This window comes from Hemiscyllium ocellatum, chromosome 31, assembly GCF_020745735.1.
Source record: "Hemiscyllium ocellatum isolate sHemOce1 chromosome 31, sHemOce1.pat.X.cur, whole genome shotgun sequence".
Lineage (NCBI taxonomy): Eukaryota > Metazoa > Chordata > Chondrichthyes > Orectolobiformes > Hemiscylliidae > Hemiscyllium > Hemiscyllium ocellatum.
In genome coordinates this window covers 17466713-17488765 of record NC_083431.1, presented here as the reverse complement: position 1 = coordinate 17488765, position 22053 = coordinate 17466713, and the positions used below count along the sequence as shown (strand labels likewise).

Sequence of the window (22053 nt, the reverse complement as noted above, 5' to 3'; positions counted from 1 at the left end):
GAGGTAGGGGCACTACCTCCACACCATGCACTTGCAACCTGAAGTTAGCTCCACCCACTATTATTCTGGATGAGTGCTGCTGAAAGTGCACAGCGGTTCAGGCAGCATCCACCCACCCACCCACTATTAGCCGGGCGACGCGGCTTGTTTCCTCCTCCCAGCCTGTGGGGGGCGCTGCAGCGGGACGGTGGGTGGAGGGAAGCACGTGACCGTTCCCGCGCGCGGCTTCGACGCCCCGCGCGTGTGAAGAAGGTTCTCGATTCGTGCCGGGGGTTGAGGGGCTGGGTTGGTTTCGTCGCTTAAAAACCCGGTCTCCGCATTTAAAACCACTGAGGCCAAAACGGTTTTCGAACCACAGCCCGCGCCCGTTCCCGCTGTACATTTAACGTGCTCCTTTCTCCCGGGGCGAGGACCAATGGCGGCCGGCCTGTGGGCCCGGATCCTGCCGTTCGTTGTCGTCGGTTTCCGTTACATCGTCGGGACCAAGCTGAACGTCCCCAAAGTGCTGCTGCCTTACTCCGCAACCGTGAAGGTTAACTTTACCCTGGAGGCCGACGAAGGGTGTTACCTATGGTGAGCTCCTTCCCCCCCCACCTTGATGATTCTGAGTGGGATGGAGACCAGCGCCAGGTGGTTTTCACTCCCCAGCAGCATATGCTCAGTCAACTTCATGTGTTCCCATTGTCGAACAACTCCTAATTACTAAACAAATCAAAGAACCGTGGATGCTGGAATTCGGGAATAAGAATCAAGAAATTGCTGGGAAAACTCAGCAGGTCTGGCAGCATCTGTGGAGAGAGAGATGGCGGAGTTAACCTTTTGGGTTCAGTGGCCTTTCTTCAGAACTCCTAACTTTGCTGATGACCTTTCAAACGAAGTTTTGACGTTATTGAACAGGACGTCAAATATTTGACATCCATTTTGATTACACCCTCCTTTTCAGGTTTGCAAAATGACAATTCTCGGAACCTCCATTCGTCAGACACACACAAGATGTTTGGGGGACTTGACAGGGTAGATGTGGGAAAGTGTTTCCCCTTGTGGCAGAATCTGGGGCCATAGGGCATAATCTCAGAATGAGGAGTCATGCATTTAAGAAAGCAATGAAGTGCAATTTTCTCTCTCCCAGGGTTATGCATGTGGGCTTCTTTACCGTAGAGCGCTGTCTAGACTCCGTTGTTAAATACAGCTGTTTTGTAACAACTTTGTTTGGATTTCTTGCCTATTCTAAGATGCTACAAATCATCTCCTTGACCAAACTTTTGATCAGCTGGCCTAATAATTCTTTGAGTCTCCATCATATTTTGTTTTATAGTCATTCCTGCAAAGTGCCATGAGTTTAATTTAGATAAATGCGATATGCATTTATTGGAAAAGCAAATCCGAGCAGGACCTACATTTCATGGTAAGGTCCTGGGAAGTGTTGTTGAATAAAGAGATCTTGGAGTGTACGTTCATAGTTCCTTGAAAGTGGAGTCATAGGTAGATAGGATAGTGAAGAAAGTGCTTGGTATGTTTTCCTGTATTAGTCAGCATATTGAGTATAGGAGTTTTTTGGGGGGGGGGGGGAGGTCATGCTGTGGCTGTACAGGACATTGGTTAGGCCACTTTTGGAATGTTGTGTGCCATTCTGGTCTTCCTATCAGAAGGATGTTGTGAAACTTGAAAGAGTTCAGAAAAGATTTACAAGCATGTTGCCATGGTTGGAGGATTTGAGCTATAGGGAGAGGCTGAATAGACTAGCTGTTTTCCCTGGAGTGTTGAAGGTTGAGGGTGATCTTAGAGGTTAATAAAACATGAGGAGTGTGAATATGCTAAGTAGACAAGGTCTTTTCCCTGGGTTGGGGTAGTCAGAACTAGAGGTAAAGGTTTAGGGTGAGAGGGGTAAAATATAAAAGGACCTTAGGGGCAACTTTTTCACACACAGGGTGGTGTGTGTATGGAATGAGCTGCCAAAGGAAGTGGTGGAGGCTGGTACAATTACTACATTTAAAATTACAACATCTGATAGGTATGTGAATAAGAAGGGTTTAGAGGGATACGGGCGACGTGCTGGCAAATGGGATTAGATGAGGTTATCTGGTTAGCATGGACGAATGGACTGAAGGGTCTGTTTTTGTGCTGTACATCTGTATGACTATTTTATTACGTTGAAGATGTTGTATAAATATAAATTGTTCTGTACTGACTTATTAAATTGCATTTCAAGATTATATACAAATGTGGGTGCTTTTAGAGGTTAAGTTTCTGCATGCACAACTGAAAGAGATTATGGCCATGTTTAAAACTTAAAGAATCCAAATTATAAACTGACCAAAATAAATGTTCTGCAGGTGAAATAGGCTGTGTTAAATTTGGATATATTTTCTCAATACCATAACAAAAACTTACAAATCGTGCAAACTTAGTTTCAAACGTTTCGTCCCCTTTCTAGGTGACATCCTCAGTGCTTGGGAGCCTCCTGTGAAGCGCTTCTGTGATGTTTCCTCCGGCATTTATAGTGGCTTTTCTCTGCCGCTTCCGGTTATCAGTTGTTGTCCGCTGCAGTGGCCGGTATATTGGGTCCAGGTCGATGTGTTTGTTGATAGAATCTATGGATGAGGGCCATGCCTCTAGGAATTCCCTGGCTGTTCTCTGTTTGGCTTGCCCTATAATAGTAGTGTTGTCCCAGTCGAATTCATGTTGTTTGTCATCTGCATGTGTGGCTACTAAGGATAGCTGGTCGTGTCGTTTCATGGCTAGTTGGTGTTCGTAGATGCGGGTTGTTAGCTGTCTTCCTGTTTGTCCTATGTAGTGTTTTGTGCAGTCCTTGCATGGGATTTTGTACACTACGTTGGTTTTGCTCATGCTGGGTATCGGGTCCTTTGTCCTGGTGAGTTGTTGTCTGAGAGTGGCTGTTGGTTTGTGTGCTGTTATGAGTCCTAGTGGTTGCAGCAGTCTGGCTGTCAGTTCGGAAATGCTCCCGATGTATGGTAGTGTGGCTAGTCCTTTGGGTTGCGGCATGTCCTCGTTCCGTTGTCTTTCTCTTAGGCATCTGTTGATGAAATTGCGCGGGTATCCGTTTTTGGTGAATACCTTGTATAGGTGTTCTTCCTCTTTTTGCAGTTCTGCTGTGCTGCAGTGTGTTGTGGCCCTTATACCCAATATACCGGCCACTGCAGCGGACAGCAACTGACAACCGGAAGCGGCAGAGACAAGCCACTATAAATGCTGGAGGAAACATCACAGAAGCGCTTCACAGGAGGCTCCCAAGCACTGAGGATGTCACCTAGAAAGGGGACGAAATGTTTGCAACAAAAACTCCCAGCTCGGCGAACAGAACCACAACAACGAGCACCCGAGCTACAAATCTTCTCCCAAACTTTGAACACCTACGTGCGAGAGACGCTAAAACAAGCCAGGAAATGGGAATCCTGTGCCAACCGCCTAAGCGCCACATACGAACAACTCCAGTTCCTGTATGAATGCCGAAAGAATCGAATCCTTCCACCATGTGTCAGATACAGACCACCAGTCAACAATTCACAAGCCAGGGACACAGCCAGACAGAACGGACTCAGGATGATCCAGGTAATGATTATAGACACTCACAAGACTTCACAAATACAGACAAGAAATTGCGTGCCAAAAATCGTTAATTTCAAAAACCACCAATCAGGAATGGACCCGGACCATAGAACAGGCTATCACCATAGTACAGAACAGGACCACACACCGCAAAAAAACAGCACTAAAAGAAAAAATGGCCAAACTAACACACAACGAAGAGGACACCACAACACACGCAGACACGGAAAGAACAATACTAGCCAAGGGACTCAACTACAACCACAGAGACGCCAAGACAGCAGATTTCCTAGCAGCACTAGAGTGCACACTCAGGAACAATGGATTGACAGAAGAGACACAACAAACAGTGAGACAAAGTATCGTACCTCTGATAACAAGGAAAAGATAAACACACAACCTCAACACCAAGGAGAAAGCACTAAAATCACTAAGAAACGATAAGAACATAATCATACTACCAGCAGACAAAGGCAGAATGACGGTCATACTGGACAAAGCAGAGTACATCCAAAAGGCACAACAACTACTTGCAGATACCAACACCTACCAAAAGAGGGAGTCTGACCCCACCCCACATCTCACCAATAGGATAAACAACACACTGAGGAATCTACAAAAAAATGGACAGATAACCAGATCTGACCTGCAAAGAATGAAACCGGAAAGCAACAACACCCCCAGATTCTATGAACTACCTAAAGTACACAAACCAGACATCCCACTCAGACCCTTACACAAACACCATCACACAAACTGGCTAAAGAGCTACAGCAGAAACTGAAACACCTGATCAGCAGATCCAGACACTCTATACAGTCAACACAAGAATTCTTGGACATCATCAAAAATATACACATAGACAAGGAAGAAACCATGGTCTCATTCGATGTAACGGCACTGTTCACCTCTATCGACAAAACCCTAGCCTGAGAAACAATATCCAACCTGCTGGACATACAGAACAGACAACAGGATGTTGAACCTATTAACAAAGACTGCATACTTAAACTACTGGACCTGTGCCTCACAACACACTTCACATTCAACAACCAGATATACGAATAAATCAACGGAACATCCATGGGCTCACCGATCTCTGGACTCATAGCAGAAGCAGTAATGCAAAGGTTAGAACAAACAGTCTTACCGCAAATACAACCTAAACTTTGGGTACAACCCAAACTCTGGGTCAGATATGTGGACGACACCTTTGTAATCATTAAAATAGAGAACACACACCGGATCATCAACGCCACACTCACAGGAATCCGATTCACGAGAGAGGAAGAAAAGGACAACCAGCTCCCATTCCTAGCCGTGATGGTACAGAGGACACCGAACGGAGAATTCAGCATGAAGATATACAGGAAAGCCACACACACAAACCAAGTCCTGAACTATGAAAGCAACCACCCCAACACGCACAAACGAAGTTGCATCAGGACACTATTCAAAAGGGCCACAACACACTGCAGCACAGCAGAACTGCAAAAAGAGGAAGAAGAACACCTATACAAGGTATTCACCAAAACGGATACCCACGCAATTTCATCAACAGATGCCGAAGGGAAAGACAACGGAACGAGGACATGCCGCAATCCAAAGGACTAGCCACATCAGGAACATTTCCGAACTGACAGCCAGACTGCTGCGACCACCAGGACTCATAACAGCATACAAACCAACAGCCACTCTCAGACAACAACTCACCAGGACAAGGAACCCGATACCCAGTATGAGCAAAACCAACGTAGTGTACAAAATCCCATGCAAGGACTGCACAAAACACTACATAGGACAAACAGGAAGACAGCTAACAACCCGCATCCACGAACACCAACTAGCCACGAAACGACACGACCAGCTATCCTTCGTAGCCACGCACGCAGATGACAAACAACATGAGTTCGACTGGGACAACACTACTATTATAAGGCAAGCCAAACAGAACAGCCAGGGAATTCCTAGAGGCATGGCACTCATCCACAGATTCTATCAACAAACACATCGACCTGGACCCAATATACCGGCCACTGCAGCGGACAGCAATTGACAACCAGAAGTGGCAGAGATAAATGCCGGAGGAAACATCACAGAAGCGCTTCACAGGAGGCTCCCAAGCACTGAGGATGTCACCTAGAAAGGGGACTAAACGTTTGCAACAAAAACTCCCAGCTCGGCGAACAGAACCACAACAACGAGCACCCGAGCTACAAATCTTCTCCCAAACTTTGAAAACTTAGTTTCACATTATAGTTTTAACTCCTTTCTATCAAGAATAAAAACTAAAGTTGGTTGAAATTCACAAATTCATCAGCACCATTAAAGACCAAATGATGCATTAAGTATATCTTTGTTAAAGGAACCACATTTAAAAACCTCTGTCAACCTTCCTTTTCTTTCGGCTGCTGACTTGTCTTCTATTTTCTCTTCAGTATTTGCATGAAATCTCATTACCTCCAGATTTTTGTTGGACTGTGAGCTTGTATTTATGTTACAATTTTACAGTTCCCATAAATAAAACACAGCACTGCATGCACTTTAAAGTTTTATTGTACATGGTGTTATGCTATAAAAAATGACTTCAGCCTCTGCTAAAGCTGGAAAAGGACCAAAGCTATTGTACAGTTGTGCTCTCAAAAGAATGAAATGTTTCTGTTTAAAAAATTACAAATATACTTTTGTTAGAAATCACCAAGTCACGAACTTATTGTCTTTTTGGGATCAATTTTCCCAAAAGAAAGCTGAATGATTTCTGTGCTTTTGTCTGGTGAAAGATTACTTTTGTTACTAAATACTCTCGGCAGATAAATGTTTCTTGAAATCAATTCAAAGCTTGCACTAATCAATATAACATCTTGTCCATAATACATGAAACCTTGCTACTGTCTACAGGTTTACCGGTTTTGCTCAATTTATAAGAATTGTTAAATTTAATCTTTATTACAATTTTATAGTTTCTAGGGTTTTTTTTACTAGCATGGAAAATGTTCATCCCAAAATAGCTAGGTAACTTCAGGGTAAGATCAGGCTAAGGATTACATACTTTGAATGTAGCTAAAATGAAAAAGCATTAAGCAAGGACTTGAAATTAAAGGCCATCTACAGCGTTAACTCTGGCCATTTATTTGCCAAAATAATATGAGATAGTGTAATTTTTAATAGTTGTGCACAGGGAAAGAATTGGAGTTGTGGGGGTGGTGGTCTTGTTTTTCTTTAAACCAGTGTGCAATCTAAGTCAGGCTTCAGGAAATTTTGGTGAGGTAACTGTGTTAGCCAGCATACACTTGTGCTTGCTGCATAGGAATAAAAAAAATGAATGCTGCAGCATAAATAATCTAGTTCTCATAGCAATAACAAGCTAGTCTAGGTATCCTTATGCGCAATCTCATTGCACAGCCTTTAATTATTTCCTTGACAAAAATCCTTGAATCCAAGGATTTGTGCTTATTGGTTCATGATGCTATCAAAGCATATATGGTTCATTGTAGATGCGCAAGCATTTTGGCTTATAAAGTCTTGAACTGTGTGAAAAGGTCAGGCCACTGTTGGAATATTGCAGTTCTGGTCTCCTTTCTATCGGAAAGATGTGAAACTTGAAAGGGTTCAGAAAAGATTTACAAGGATGTTGCCAGGCTTGGAGGATCTGAGCTACAGGGAGAGGATGAACAGGCTGAGGCTGTTTTCCCTTAAGCGTCAGGCTGAGGGGTGATCTTATAGAGGTGTACAAAATTATGAGGGGTATGGATAGGATAAATAGACAAAGTCTTTTCCCTGGGATCGGGGAATCTAGAACTAGAGGGCAAAGGTTTAGGGTGAGAGGGGAAAGATGTAAAAGAGACCTAAGGGGCAACTTTTTCACGCAGAGGATGGTACATGTATGGAATGAGCTGCCAAAGGATGTGGTGGAGGCTGGTACATTTGCAACATTTAAAAGGCATTTGGATGGGTATATGAATAGAAAGGATTTGGAGGGATATGGGCCGGATGCTGGCAAGTGGGACTAGATTGGGTTGAGATATCTGGATGGGTTGGACTGAAGGGTCTGTTTCCATGCTGTACATCTGTGACTCTAAAGGACATCTATATGTCCATGTAGAAGCTCTGAATTTATTGTGCAACAATGTGTTTGGAAAATAGCATAATTTAGACAAGTCAGTTATAGAAATTATAGGGTCATTATGGTCCAGAAGGAGACCATTAGGCAATCTTCAGAGCAATACAGTTAGTTCAATTTCCCCACTGTATCCCAACAGCCATGCAAGTTTATTTCCCTTAAGTGCTTATCCATCTTCCTTTGAAAGTCATTGATCATCTCTGCTTTCACTGTACTTTTAAGTAACAACAGGTTCTTGGTCATTACCACTTTCTGTGTAAAGTAGCTTCTCCCTAACACCCTCCCTGCAATTGACCAAATGAAGAAATATCATACAGGAAGACACTGAGCACATTGGGAGACTCCATTGGAATAGTCAGAGACTAAGTTGAGACAGCGGAGATGGTACAAACCTCTAAATCTGACCCTTCAAGTGTTACGTGCCTCAAATGTGGCTGAGTCTACAGATTATGTATTGGACATATTAGCCATCTAAGAACTATTCAACCAGTGCCCAGAGGCAAGTTGTTCCGAGGGGGAGCCTAAGAAGAAGGAAATTCAACACTCAACATTGACAAAGCCCATGATCCCATTATGCTTTGACTTTTTTTCAACATGTTCTACAATCTTCAAATCAATGTGCATTATCCTTTAAATATATTTTGCCCTAACTCATTTGTTCTTCCAACCTATTTTCCGTTCACTGCAATAGAATGGAGTGCTGCTCTGTTGGAGGTCCATCTTTCAGATGAGGTGTTAAACAAAGGCCCTTTTGGCCCTGTCAAATGGACTTCTAAAATCCCATGTCTCTATTTGCAAAGAAGCAGTGTGTGCCCCCACCACTTTTGAAGTACATTTTTATGTATTATTAATTGCATAGAGAACACTATTTTTAATTTGTTGATATGTTTCAATCTGAAATATGGGCATAAGCGGTTCAACGTGGGCTTAAAATTAGAAGAATGTGTCATTTAAAAATTTAAAATTAGCAAAATATTAACTGTTTAAAGTTTCAGGATATACTTAATTGCTATTTTACCTGATATTGTATTTCTATTGATTCAAATGTTGGGTCCACAAATCCATCTTGACACTAATTGCAGTCAAGATGCTTATTAAATGTTTAAATTCTATTTTTTGTTTTAGGTGAGATTAAGTTTTAAATTTGTGCTGCAGTCCATGTTGCTTATTGAAATGTGTAAGTTATCCATCAGGCCTTCCACTTAATGGCTAGTCTATCGTAAATGTGGCAAAGTAGCTTGGAAAAGTGATGGTTCACTCAGTTGGCTGGACAGTGGGCTTGCAATCCAGAGTGATACCAACAGTGTGGGTTCGATTCCCACATTGACGGAGTTTACCATGAAGGTTTCTCCTTCTCAACCTTTCCCTTTTGCTTAAACCATCACTATTCATCTCACTCTAATGTGAGAGTAGCCTTTTGTGACTTACCTTACTAGTAAAAGCAGTGATGATAGACCTACTAGATTTATTTCATGTTGCAGGTTTTCAACAAGACCAGATGTGGCAACTATTGAAGCTATATTTCAGAATGATACTGATTGTTCACATACAGCACTGATATCTGTCCGCTCAACTCAGCTTACTCGCCTCACCAGCATAATTATAGCTGAGGAAACAGGTATACTTCATTGCACTATTAATTCAATTATAGGGTTAGTAGAAGTTTGAAAATACAATTGGAAGACTGTAATACTGTACAACATGTTGTATTTGAAGAAATTGACTTTCAAAATCCTCCAGTCATAAAATCTAGAACACTAGCAGATGTTCCAGGATCTTGTAGTTGGTGAAATATCAATTGTCTGGATTGCACAGTGTTAACTTGTTTTAGGTCTTTGATTTAATATTGCAATAAGCAAGAAAGAAGATGCAAAATTAACAAAACAAAATTACTGAGAGTGAACATTTTCTTCCTTTTGCTTTAAACATCAGCAGGTGTAGGTTGTAAAAGCTTATTATTTTGGGAAGTAGAGTCAAATTAAGACAACTTTTATATTCTCAAAAAAATATGGCGTTGGTGCTATGTGGTACCTTTCATTGGATCTGAATTTTTAATACATTTGAAGCAGCAAATCAAACTTTGTACCTCATTGGTTTCAGATACAATGTGATGCTAGGTAATGGAGGAAAGTGACAAGTAATACCACTTTTCATGTAAAGATAAACAATGGAACATATTGAAATTCACCACCATTTTCATACAAAACAATTGGAAAAGGTCTGCAAAGCAGTCATATTTTTTCTTTTTGTTTCAGTGACAGGACAAGTGTTGCGCTGTGATGTAATGGTTGATGTAATAAGTGAAATTGAAATTATATCAACAACCCGGGAGCTGTATGTTGATGACTCTCTCTTAAAATTAACAGTCAGAGCATTGGATGAGGAAGGTATGAACTGCACTTCATAACACTATAAATGTGCTTTAATCACATCTATAACAGTGTACTTTGGCAAAAAAAATACATCTGATGTAGAGAATATGAAAGTCACAATTTAACGAAGTTACCTAGAGAACAGATGACCAAGTCAGTCTAACTGGTCTGTGCCAATACTTATGCTGTATGCAAGTCTCCTCTTCACTCTGACTTCTTTCACCCTATTAGTATATTCTTCCTCACTTGTATCTATCTTGCCCTTTTGAGCACATTGCTAATAGCATTGCTATTAAAACCAGCATAAAGGGCAATTTTTGGTACAAATTAAAGATTATAGTAATGCTTACTACAATAAAGTTTTATTGCTATTGTTTTAAACGTTTTCATGTATGCATCAAAACAGTATTGTCTGGGAACGGTTCACATGTGTAACTAACTATGGCAGTTTAGAGATTGTAACAAATTGAAAGAAAAAGTGTAATTGTATGAAAATATGGCAAAGATTAATAAAAGACTTTGTGGATATACCCATTTCAAACAGGTATGCTGTTTTGGACAATGTAGGGGGTGATGGATTCTCAGGGGAACGTAGCACAAACAGCCAAGTTTCTGGTTTTGAGACTGGCTCTCATGCAACGAGGGGTACATCAGCTTCCAAAAGGTCAATTGCGTTAGGGGATTCTGTAGTCTGCAGTACAGACAGATGTTCTGTGGCCAGCAGAGATAAAGCAGAATGGTGTGTTGTTTCCCTGGTGCCAGGATCAAGGATGCCTCAGAGGGTGCAGAATGTTCTCACGGGGGGAGAGGGGCCAGCAGGAGGTCATTGTCCACATTGGAACCAACGACATTGGAAGGGAAAAGGTTGAGACTCTGAAGGGAGATTACAGAGTGTTAGACAGAAAATTAAAAAGGAGGTCCTCAAGGGTAGTAATATCTGGATTATTCCCAGTGCTATGAGCTAATGAGGGCAGGAATAGGAGGATAGAGCAGATTAATGCATGGCTGAGGAGCTGTTTGTATAGGAGAAGGATTCACATTTTTGGATCATTGGAATCTCTTTTGGGGTAGAAGTGACCTGTACAAGAAGGACGGAGTGCACCTAAATTGGAAGGGGACTAATATACTGGCAGGGAAATTTGCTAGAACTGCTTGGGAGGATTTAAAGTAGTAAGGTGGGGGGTGGGACCCAGGGAGATAGTGAGGAAACAGATCGATCTGAGACTGGTACAGCTGAGAACAGAAGTGAGTCAAATGGGCAGGCAGGGACAAGGTGGAATAATAAATTTAAACTGCATTTATTTCAATGCAAGGGGCCTAACAGGGAAGGCTGATGAAATCAGGGCATGATTAGGAACATGGGACTGGGATATTGTAGCAATTACGGAAACATGGCTCAGGGATGGGCAGGACTGGCAGCTTAATGTTCCAGGATACAACTGCTATAGGAAGGATAGAAAGGGAGGGGGAGTGGCATTTTTGTTAAGGGATAGCATTACAGCTGTGCTGAAGGAGGATATTCCCGGAAATACATCCAGGGAAGTTATTTGGGTGGAACTGACAAATAAGAAAGGGATGATCACCTTATTGGGATTGTATTATAGACCCCCCCACCCCCCAAATAGAGGGAAATTGAGAAACAAACTTGTCAGGAGATCTCTGCTATCTGTAATAATAATAGGGTAGTTATGGTAGGGGATTTTAACTTTCCAAATATCGACTGGGACTGCCTTAGTGTTAAGGGTTTAGATAGAGAGGAATTTGTTAAGCGTGTACAAAAAATTCTGATTCAGTATGTGGATGTACCGACTAGAGAAGGTGCAAAACTTGACCTACTCTTGGGAAATAAGGCAGGACAGGTGATTGAGGTGTCAGTGGGGGAGCACTTTGGGGCCAGCGACCATAATTCTATTAGATTTAAAATAGTGATGGAAAAGGATAGACCAGATCTAAAGGTTGAAGTTCTAAATTGGAGAAAGGCCAATTCTGACGGGATTAGGCAAGAACTTTCGAAAGCTGATTGGAGGCAGATGTCTGCAGGTAAAGGGATTGCTGGAAAATGGGAAGCCTTCAGAAATGAGATAACAAGAATCCAAAGAAAGTATATTCCTGTCAGGGTGAAAGGGAAGGCTGGTAGGTATAGGGAATGCTGGATGACTAAAGAAATTGAGGGTTTGGTTAAGAAAAAAAGGAAGCGTATGTCAGGTATAGACCGGATAGATCGAGTGAATCCTTAAAGTATAAAGAAAGTAGGCGTATACTTAAGAGGGAAATCAGGAGGGCAAAACGGGGACATGAGATAACTTTGGCAAACAGAATTAATGAAAATCCAAAGGGCTTTTACAAATCTATTAAGGGCAAAAAGGTAACTAGGGAGAGAATAGGGCCTCTCAAAGATCAGTAAGGCGGCCTTTGTGTGGAGCCACAGAAAATGGGGGAGATACTAAATGAATATTTTGCATCAGTATTTGCTGTGGAAAAGGATATGGAAGATATAGACTTAGGGAAATAGATGGTGACATCTTGCAAAATGTCCAGATTACAGAGGAGGAAGTGCTGGATGTCTTGAAACAGGGAAAGGTGGATAAATCCCCAGGACCTGATCAGGTGTACCCAAGAACTCTGGGAAGCGAGAGAAGTGATTGCTGGGCCTCTTACTGAGATATTTGTATCATCGATAGTCACAGGTGAGGTGCCAGAAGACTGGAGGTTGGCACTGTTTAAGAAGGGTGGTAAGGACAACCAGGGAATTATAGACTAGTGAGCCTGATGTCGGTGGTGGACAAGTTGTTGGAGGGAATCCTGAGGGACAGGATGTACATGTATTTAGAAAGGCAAGGACTGATTAGAGATAGTCAACATGGCTTTGTGTGTGGGAGATTGCGTCTCTCAAACTTGATTGAATTTTTTGAAGAAGTAATAAAGAAGATTGAGGGCAAAGCAGTAGATGGACTTTAGTAAGGCGCTCGACAAGGTTCCCCATGGGAGACTGGTTAGCAAGGTTAGACTTCGTGGAATACAGGGAGAACTAGCCATTTGGATACAGAACTGGCTCAAAGGTAGAAGACAGAGGGTGGTGTTGGAGGGTTGTTTTTCCGACAGGAGGCCTGTAACCAGTGGAATGCCACAAGGGTCGGTGCTGGGTCCTCTACTTTTTTTTGTCATTTACATAAATGATTTTCAAAGTTTGTGAGAAGATTTGTAGCTCGGCTGCTCGTTGTTGTGGTTCTGTTCGCCGAACAGAACCACAACACATAAATTATTTGGATGTGAGCCTAAGAGGTACAGTTAGTAAGTTTGCAGATGACACCAAAATTGGAGGTGTAGTGGACAGTGAAGAGGTTTACCTCAGATTACAACAGGATCTGGACCAAATGGGCTGAGAAGTGGCAGGTGGAGTTTAATTCAGATAAATACGATGTGCTGCATTTTGGGAAAGCAAATCTTAGCAGGACTTATACACTTTATGGTCAGGTCCTCGGGAGTGTTGCTGAACAAAGAGACCTTGGAGTGCAGCTTCATAGCTCCTTGAAAGTGGAGTCACAGGTAGATAGGATAGTGAAGAAGGCATTTCGTATGCTTTCTTTTATTGGTCAGCGTATTGTGTACAGGAGTTGGGAAGTCATGATGCAGCTGTACAGGGCATTACTTAGGCCACGGTTGGAATATTGCGTGCAATACTGGTCTCCTTCCTGTGGGAAAGATGTTGTGAAACTTGAAAGGGTTCAGAAAAGATTTAAAAGGATGCTGCCAGAGTTGAAGGATCTGAGCTAGAAGGGAGATGCTGAACAGGCTGGGGCTGTTTTCCCTGGAGAGTCGGAGGCTGAGGGGTGACCTGATAAAGGTTTACAAAATTATGAGGGGCATGGATAGGGTAAATAGACAGAGTCTTTTCCCTGGGGTTGGGAAGTCCAGAACTAGAGGGCATAGGTTTAGGGTGAGAGGGGAAAGATATAAAAGAGACCTAAAAGGGGCAACTTTTTCAAGTGGAGGGTGGTATGTGTATGGAATGAGCTGCCAGAGGAAGTGGGGGAGGCTGTTACAATTGCAACATTTAAAAGGCATTTTGATGGGTATATGAATAGGAAGGGTTTGGAGGGATATGGGCCGGGTGCTGGCAGGTGGGACTAGATTGGGTTGGGATATCTGGTCGGCATGGACAGGTTGGACCGAAGGGTCTGTTTCCATGCTGTACATCTCTATGACTAGACTATTCGGAAAACTTTAGAAACAGGAAAAATGAATTAATGAGGATGAAGAAATTATGGATTGAACAAAATAAATGTTTCTATGTGTATATTTTTAAAAAAGGAAGAGAGTAGCTAAAATGCTATTTGATCCTTCAAGGGTGAGACTTGGGAATTAAAGAAATTGTGAAGCTTTTGAATAAGTACAGTGAATGTTTTATTTGTGTTCACAGTGGAAAGTACAAAAGCTTCGAGAATAGTAGGAAACAAGAAGTAAAGGAATAAAGAAACATAAATCATGATCACTAGAGGAAAAAGCACTGGGAAATCTTGAGGGCAAAGGCTGACAAGTCCCCTGGATCTAAGAGCCTGAATCTGAGGGTCTTGAAAGAAATGTTAATGGAGATAATGGATGCATTCCATGTAATAAGCAAAATTTCTCTACTGGAAAGCTCTCAATCGTTTGGAAAACAGCAGATGTAACACTTTTATTCAAAAATGGGGAAACTGAAAGCAACAAACTATGCCAGTTAGTCTAACACTTGTGATTGGGAAAATCTAGAATCTGTTGTTAAGGAGGCAGAGCAGAATATTTAAATTGTTTTCCGGGGTGTAAATTCATCATGGAGTTATAAAAGGGACAGTTTGTTTGACAAATTTATTCAAGTTCTTTTCAGGATGTAGCAAGCATGATGAATAGAGGATGCTAGTAGATGTGTTGAATTGGAAGTTCAAAGGGAATTAAGGATTTGCCTTATCAAAGGTTACTGTGCAAGATCAGATCTCATGATGTTGGGGTGTTTATATTAGCTGGAGGATTGGCTAACAGGAAACAGTCCGATAAGTGATTTATTTTCATGTTGGCAGAGTGTAATTAGTGGAGTGCCACAGGCTTTGTTGCTAAGTTTCAATTATTTACAATCTACATTCGTTACTTAGATGAAATGACTGGTATATTTTCACCACATTTGCTGAAGAAATAAAGATAAGTAAGAAAATCAGTGAGGAAGGTACAAGAAGTCAATAAGGGAATGTACAAATAAGGGAATGTATAAGTGAATACGGCGATGAAGTATAATGTGGAAAACTGAGAGGTTGTTCACTTTGGTAGGAAGAATAGAAAAGCTTAAGATTATTTACATGGGGAGAGGGTGCTGTATGTAGTACAAAGGAATATGTTTAGAAGAATGAGAAGCAATCTTACTGAAATGTGCAATATTCAGAGAGGGTTGCCAAGATGGACACCTGAGAGGCTATTCCCCTCAAGGGGTTAGAACTAGGGTGCACAAAAAAAGTTGTCTTGACTTCTAAGATTCACAGAAGAAGGGATTTCTTTGTGCTGTCTTTGGAATTCGATTTCGTCATCAAGCATTCAAGGGCTAGTTAGATTTTTTTTAATCTAAAATGGAATAAAGGGGAACAGATGAGAAATGGAGCTATAGAAACAGTTGCATCAGTCATGATCTTAATGAAAAGAAGATTAATTTGCTGGGCTAGTTGGTCTGTTCCTGTTTCTTCAGGTATAATTTCTGCTGCCTGTGAATTTTGGAATCACTATCATTTCTGTAGATAATGTACCTAAATTCTTTAATACATGGCAATGTATAATGGAGTTTTCCTATCTATGTTTAAGGCAATACTTTTAGTAGCTTGGAAGGATTTATTTTCGAATGGAGCATTGTGAAGAATGAAGATATGGATAATATTGCTGAATCGCCAAGTAAAATTAGGTAGGCATCAGTTGGGCTTTTAAAATCTGGAAGATCATTATTTCTGTATCTTGACATAGACTAACAAAAATAAGCCTAATCCTTTAAAATGGAAACAGTAGTTTGATACAATTAGATGATAGTGAAATAAGCCAACCTTACTCAAACTGGTCAACCAGGTGAAACTACCAAACAAGATTACTTGTGTGCCTAACAACATAAACAGTAAGTGATAGACAGAGTTAAACGATCTCACAACCAACAGATTACGTCTAAGTTATGCAGTCCTACAACATTCAGTCATAAATGGTGATGGACAATTAAACAACTCACTGGAGGAGGATGCTCCAAAGATTTCCCCATCCTCAAAGATGGAAGAGCCCAGCACATCAGTGCAAAAGATAAGACTGAAGCATTCACAGCAACCTTCAGCCAGAAATGCTGAGTGTACTATCCATTGTGACCTCCTCCAGTGCTCCCCACCATTACGGATACCAGTCTTCAGCCAATTTGATTCTCTCTGGCTGCATTTTGGAAAGGCAAAACAGGACAGGACTTGTACACTTAATGGGAAGGTCCTGGGTTGTGTTGCTGAGCAAAGAGACCTTTGAGTTCATAGTTCCTTGAAAGTGGAGTTGCCGGTAGATAGGATAATGAAGGTGGCATTGGTATGCTTTCTGTTATTGGCCAGTGTATTGAGTATAGGAGTTGGGAGGTCATGTTGTGACTGTACAGGACATTGGTTAGTTAGTTTTGGAATACTGTGCAATTCTGGTCTCCCTGTCACAGGAAGGATGTTGTGAAACCTGAAAGAGCTCAGAAAAGATTTATAAGGATGTTGCCAGGGTTGGAGGGTTTGAGCTATTGGGAGAGGCAGAATAATTTTCCTTGAAGCGTTAGAAACTGAGGGGTGACCTTATAGCGGTTTATAAAATCACGTGGGGCATACATACGATGAATAAACAAGATGTTTTCCCCATGGTGGGGTCTCCAAAACTAGAGTACGTAGGTTTAAGGTGAGAGGGGAAAGATTTAAAAGGGATCTAGGAGGCAACATTTTCAGTGGTGCATGTATGGAATGAGTTGCCAGAGGAAGTAGTGAAGGTTGTTACACATTTAAAAGGCATCTCGATGGATTTATGAATAGAAAAGATTTAGAAGGATACAGGCCAATTGCTGGCTAAATGGGATTAGATTGATTTAGGATATCTGGTTGACATGGATGAGTTGAATCGAAGAGACTGTGTTTGTTTCTGTGCTGTACATCTGATTCAGTATCAAGACATGGTTGGAGGCACTGGATACTTCAATGACTACAGGGCCTGACAACATTCCAGCAATAGTACTGAAGATTTGTGCTCCAGAATGTGCCATTCCCTAGCCAAGCTTTTCCAGTACAGTTGCAACACTCTCATCTACCTGACAATATGGAAAATTGCCCAGATATGTCCTGTGTACAAAAAGCATGACAAATCCAACCCGGTCAAATACTGTCCCATCAGTCTGCTCACTATCATCAGTGAAGTGATAGAAAGTGTCATCAACAGTGTTATCAAGCAGCACCTACTCATTGACACCCAGTTTGGGTTCTGCCCAGGTTACTTAGCTCCTGACCTCATGACAGACTTCGTTCAAACTCAGACAAAAAAGTTGGATTCCAGAATTGAGGTGACAGTGACAGCCTTTGATGTCAAGGCTGAATCCCACAGAGTGTAGCATCAAAGTGTCCTAGCAAAACTGGAATCAGTGGGTATCAGGAGACAAACTCTCTGCTGGCATATAGGAAGATGGTCATGGTTGTTGGTCGGTCTTCTCAGGTCCAGGACATCTGAACAGGAGTTCCTTAAGTTATTGATCTTGCCCTGTCATCTTCAACTGCTTCACCAATGACCTTCCTGCTATCCTAATGTCCAAAGTGGGGATGTTTGTGCAATCATCAACAATGTTCAGCACATTTGCAAATCCTCATACTGAGGCAGTCTTTGTTCAAATGCAAAAAGATCTGAACAGTATGTAGGCTTGGGTGACAAGTGGCAAGTAATATTTGCGCCACATAATTACCAGGCTATGGCTGTTATGTAAGAAATAATCAGATCCCTTGACATTCAGTGGTGTTACCATCACTGAATTCCCCACTATCACCATCTTTGGGACTACTACTGACCAGAAACTCAACTGCACCTGTCCCATAAACAAAGTGGCTACAAGATCAAATCGAAGACTATGAATACTGCGGTAAGTCACCCATCTCTTCCCAAATTCTGTCCATAATCTACAAGGCACAAATTAGAAGTATGGTGGAATGCTTCTCATTTGCCTGGATAAGTGCAGCTCCAGCAACACTCAAGAAGCTTGACACCATCTAGAACAAAGCAACCCGCTTGATTGGCACCACATCCACAAAAATCCACTCAGTGCATCACCGACACTTGGTAGCAGCACTGTGAACTATCAAAAAAATGCACTGTAGAAATTCACCACTGTTCAAACAGCACCATCCAAACTCACAACCACTTGCTTCTAAAAGGACATGGGCAGCAGATACATGAGAGCACCACCACCTCTAAGTTCACCTCCAAGCCACTCACCATCCTGACTTGAAAATAAATAGTCGTCCCTTCACTGTCACTAGGTCAAAATCCTGGAATTTCCTCCTGAACAACAGTGTGGATCAAACCACAGCACATGGGCTGCAATGAGTGGTTCAAGAAAGCAGCTCGCCACCACCTTCTTAAAGGTAACTAAGGACGGGTAAGAAGTGTTGGCAGCCAGTAACATCCACTTTCCATGAATGAATTAAAGAAAATTTGTGCATTAACCATACAATTTCATGTAAGTGATTTGAATCTTGTCATTTTTCTTAACATGCTCGATTTCTAGAAAATATTTTGTATGCTATAATTTTCTGTGGGTGTCGTGTATCCATGAATTAGAAAAAGAAAAACTGGAAACCAGAATTTAACATTCCCATGCTGGTGGGCTTTCAGAGGTGAGAGGAGAATCATTAATTTCCTAAACAAGTTGTTTGCCACACCTCTTTCTTGGCCTGCATGTGCAAGTTATCTTTCCCACAGTGTTATCACTCTTACTGCTAACTACGTCTTCTACATGCTGTTGCTCTTGCTTCCCATTGTTGCCTCCAGCCTTGTTTCCGTTCTTTAGTCTCCAGGGTCTGTCTTCGGCTACTTTGCTCCGAGCTCCTGTTCTGAACTTGCACTGAAGTGTCAGCCTGCATCTAGTGACAGAGATTGGTCAGTACAGATGTTACAACACTAGGTAAACCCCTCTACTAATTTAAACTGAACATGCAGAGAAACCCTCGCCATAATCTGTTAAATTTCAAGAGGCAAAGAACCATCCCAGGTTTCGTTATTTAAAATAAAAATTAACAATTTTTTCTTTAAGTCCAACAGAGAACATTAAAACCACAACTATTTACAACTCCTTTCTGTTAAACCTATCTTTTACCTCTCACTCTACAATACTGTCTGATAAATTCCCTCTTGTAGCAAATCAATTTCAAACCCAATTGTCGTTTTTGGATATCAAACTTTCTCTGTAGATTTCTCTAGGTTGGCTTTGGTGTTTCAATCAAATGTGCACAAATTTCCTATGGACAGGTACCTTTCAGAGAGCTATTCTCCTGGTGGTCTTTGTTATCCACCAACTGTTCTCTCTTCTCTCTCTCTCTCTCTCTCTGTCTCTCTCTCTCTCTCTCTCTCTCTCTCTCTCTCACTTTCTGAAGGGAAGCATGATTAACTTAAGTCATTTTGCTTAAAGTTGTGACTTGAAGAAAAGCATACTCTACTATAACACAGAATTCATTGCTAGAAATTCAGCCCATGTGCAACTGTAGGGAATACCCTATATTATAGCTGTCTGTTATGTGACAACATGCCATGCATTAGCCTGTTGTGATAAGATTTTGAATGACAATTGGCTTGTACTGTACTGGAAGTTAGTTTTTATTAGATTTACTAACATGTACACTAATAGGTTTGAGAGCTTCACACTGACTCAGGTAATTGGTTTGTTTTGACAAATCATATTCAGAATTTGCCTTTATATTTGTAAGGGAGAAAGTGAGGTCTGCAGATGCTGGAGATCAGAGCTGAAAATGTGGTGCTGGAAAAGCGCAGCAGGTCAGGCAGCATCCAAGGAACAGGAGATTCGACGTTTCGGGCATAAGCTCTTCTTCAGGAATGAGGAATGTGTGTCCAGCAGGTAGGGAGGAGGGGTTAAGCAGGCTACCTTTTATCTTAGCCTGCTGGACACACTTTCCTCATTCCTGAAGAAGGGCTTATGCCCGAAACATCGAATCTCCTGTTCCTTGGATGCTGCCTGACCTGCTGCGCTTTTCCAGCAACACATTTTCAGCTTTATATTTGTCACTCTTATGATCTAATGAGTTCCCATCTTTTCATCAGAATAATGAAGTTTTCAGAGTCCACCTATTTACCACCTGCACATATAGCAAGAATGGAAAAAGATGGACTGCAGGGCGACATCATTCTTGTATCTGGGTTAATGACTGGTACTGCTAACCTGAAAACACGACTGCAGGATGCTATATATAAGGTAATGGTTTGTTGCAGACTTTGTAGTTACCACGAAATCAGCTTTTAAATAAAGCTTAGATGCTTTTATAATCCAACTTGCCTAAGAACTATAAGGATAAAAGAGCAGTTGAGAATTCTTTACGCCCAAAGGAAAGTGGGAGCCTGGAAATCATCACCTGAATGGGTGGTTAAGGCAAAAGCTCACAATGTTTAGGCAGTACTATATCGGGCTATTGGCCAAGAGCTGAAAATTGGATTAGTGTAGTCAGATCTTTATTGACCAACATATAGACAGTGGCTGAATGGCTTCCTTTTTGAGCTGCAAGCATCAATGAGTCGGTGACCAATCAGAGTCTAACTACTTGGTCTGAGAACTAAGATAAGTAGTTAACTATCTTGCTGCATTGCCGTGCCGATTGTCCAACCAATCTGCATCTTTTTCTCATGCTCTACACGTTGGTGTCCCTTTTTAGCAAGCTGTTTCTTGTGTCTTAGTTCTGATGAGTGTAGGCCAAAAAAACTTCATTTTCAACTACCTATCCACATTTAACATCGTTTTAAGTTTTGTAGTACCAGTAAATTCTTTGAGGAGAAAGTGAGGTCTGCAGATGCTGGAGATCAGAGCTGAAAATATGTTGCTGGAAAAGCGCAGCAGGCCAGGCAGCATCCAAGGAACAGGAGATTTGACGTTTCGGGCATAGGCTTGAAGAAGGGCTTATGCCCGAAACGTCGAATCTCCGTTCCTTGGATGCTGCCTGACCTGCTGCGCTTTTCCAGCAACACATTTTCAGCTAGTACCAGTAAATTGTCAACATACTTTCTTTGTATGCATTAAATCCTTTCAATGTTGTACCATTATTTCCTAAAGTCATACTGTTACAACCCAATGGGATAGCCTGCCATATATGGAGCCATGCTGTTCCCGGACTTGTACCAGATGTTGATTTTTGTTTTAAACGGGTTCACACAGTATCCCCAGTATCCTGACTTTCAGATGAAGATTGAGAGAAAGAATGGACCGAGTTTCTGTATCATGCAAGAATTATTATTTATTACAAGTAATTCTACTATAACCACAAGTAAACAGGTACAAACCACTGATGCATTACACTACTAATTAAAACTAGTTCCCTTGTAAACTCGCTCTTTACTTACACGCACACTCTGTCATACACAAGTTGGGAAAATAGACCAGAACACAAGAACAGAATTAGGTTTTTTGGCCCATCAGTCTGCTCTGCCATTCAATCGTGGCTGATATGTTTATCGATGTCATTTTCCTGCCTTCTCCCCATAACCGTTGATAAGGGGACACAATCAAGAACCTATCTATCACTCTCTTAACTACACTCAGTGACTTGACCTCCACAGGTCTGTGCCCAATGAGGTCCACATATTAACCACCCTCTGGCTGAAGAAATTCCTTCAGTTCTAAAGAGTTGTCCCTTCAGTCTGAGGCTGTGTCCACTGATCCAAGTCTCTCCTACTAGCAGAAATGTCTTTTCCATGTCCCCTCTGTCCAGGCCTTTCAGTAATCTG

General features: G+C 41.6%; 1 protein-coding gene across 1 annotated transcript in view; it reads left to right on the top strand.

Moving 5' to 3' along the window:
- Positions 1-415: 415 nt before the first annotated feature.
- Positions 416-22053, top strand: part of LOC132830233 (nuclear pore membrane glycoprotein 210-like) — a 188844-nt gene continuing 167206 nt past the window's right edge. The window contains exons 1-5 of the mRNA XM_060847766.1: positions 416-573; positions 9169-9305; positions 9943-10074; positions 15880-15976; positions 20383-20533. Of these exons, the coding sequence (XP_060703749.1) occupies positions 416-573; positions 9169-9305; positions 9943-10074; positions 15880-15976; positions 20383-20533 (675 nt within the window). The remainder of the gene's footprint in view (positions 574-9168; positions 9306-9942; positions 10075-15879; positions 15977-20382; positions 20534-22053) is intronic.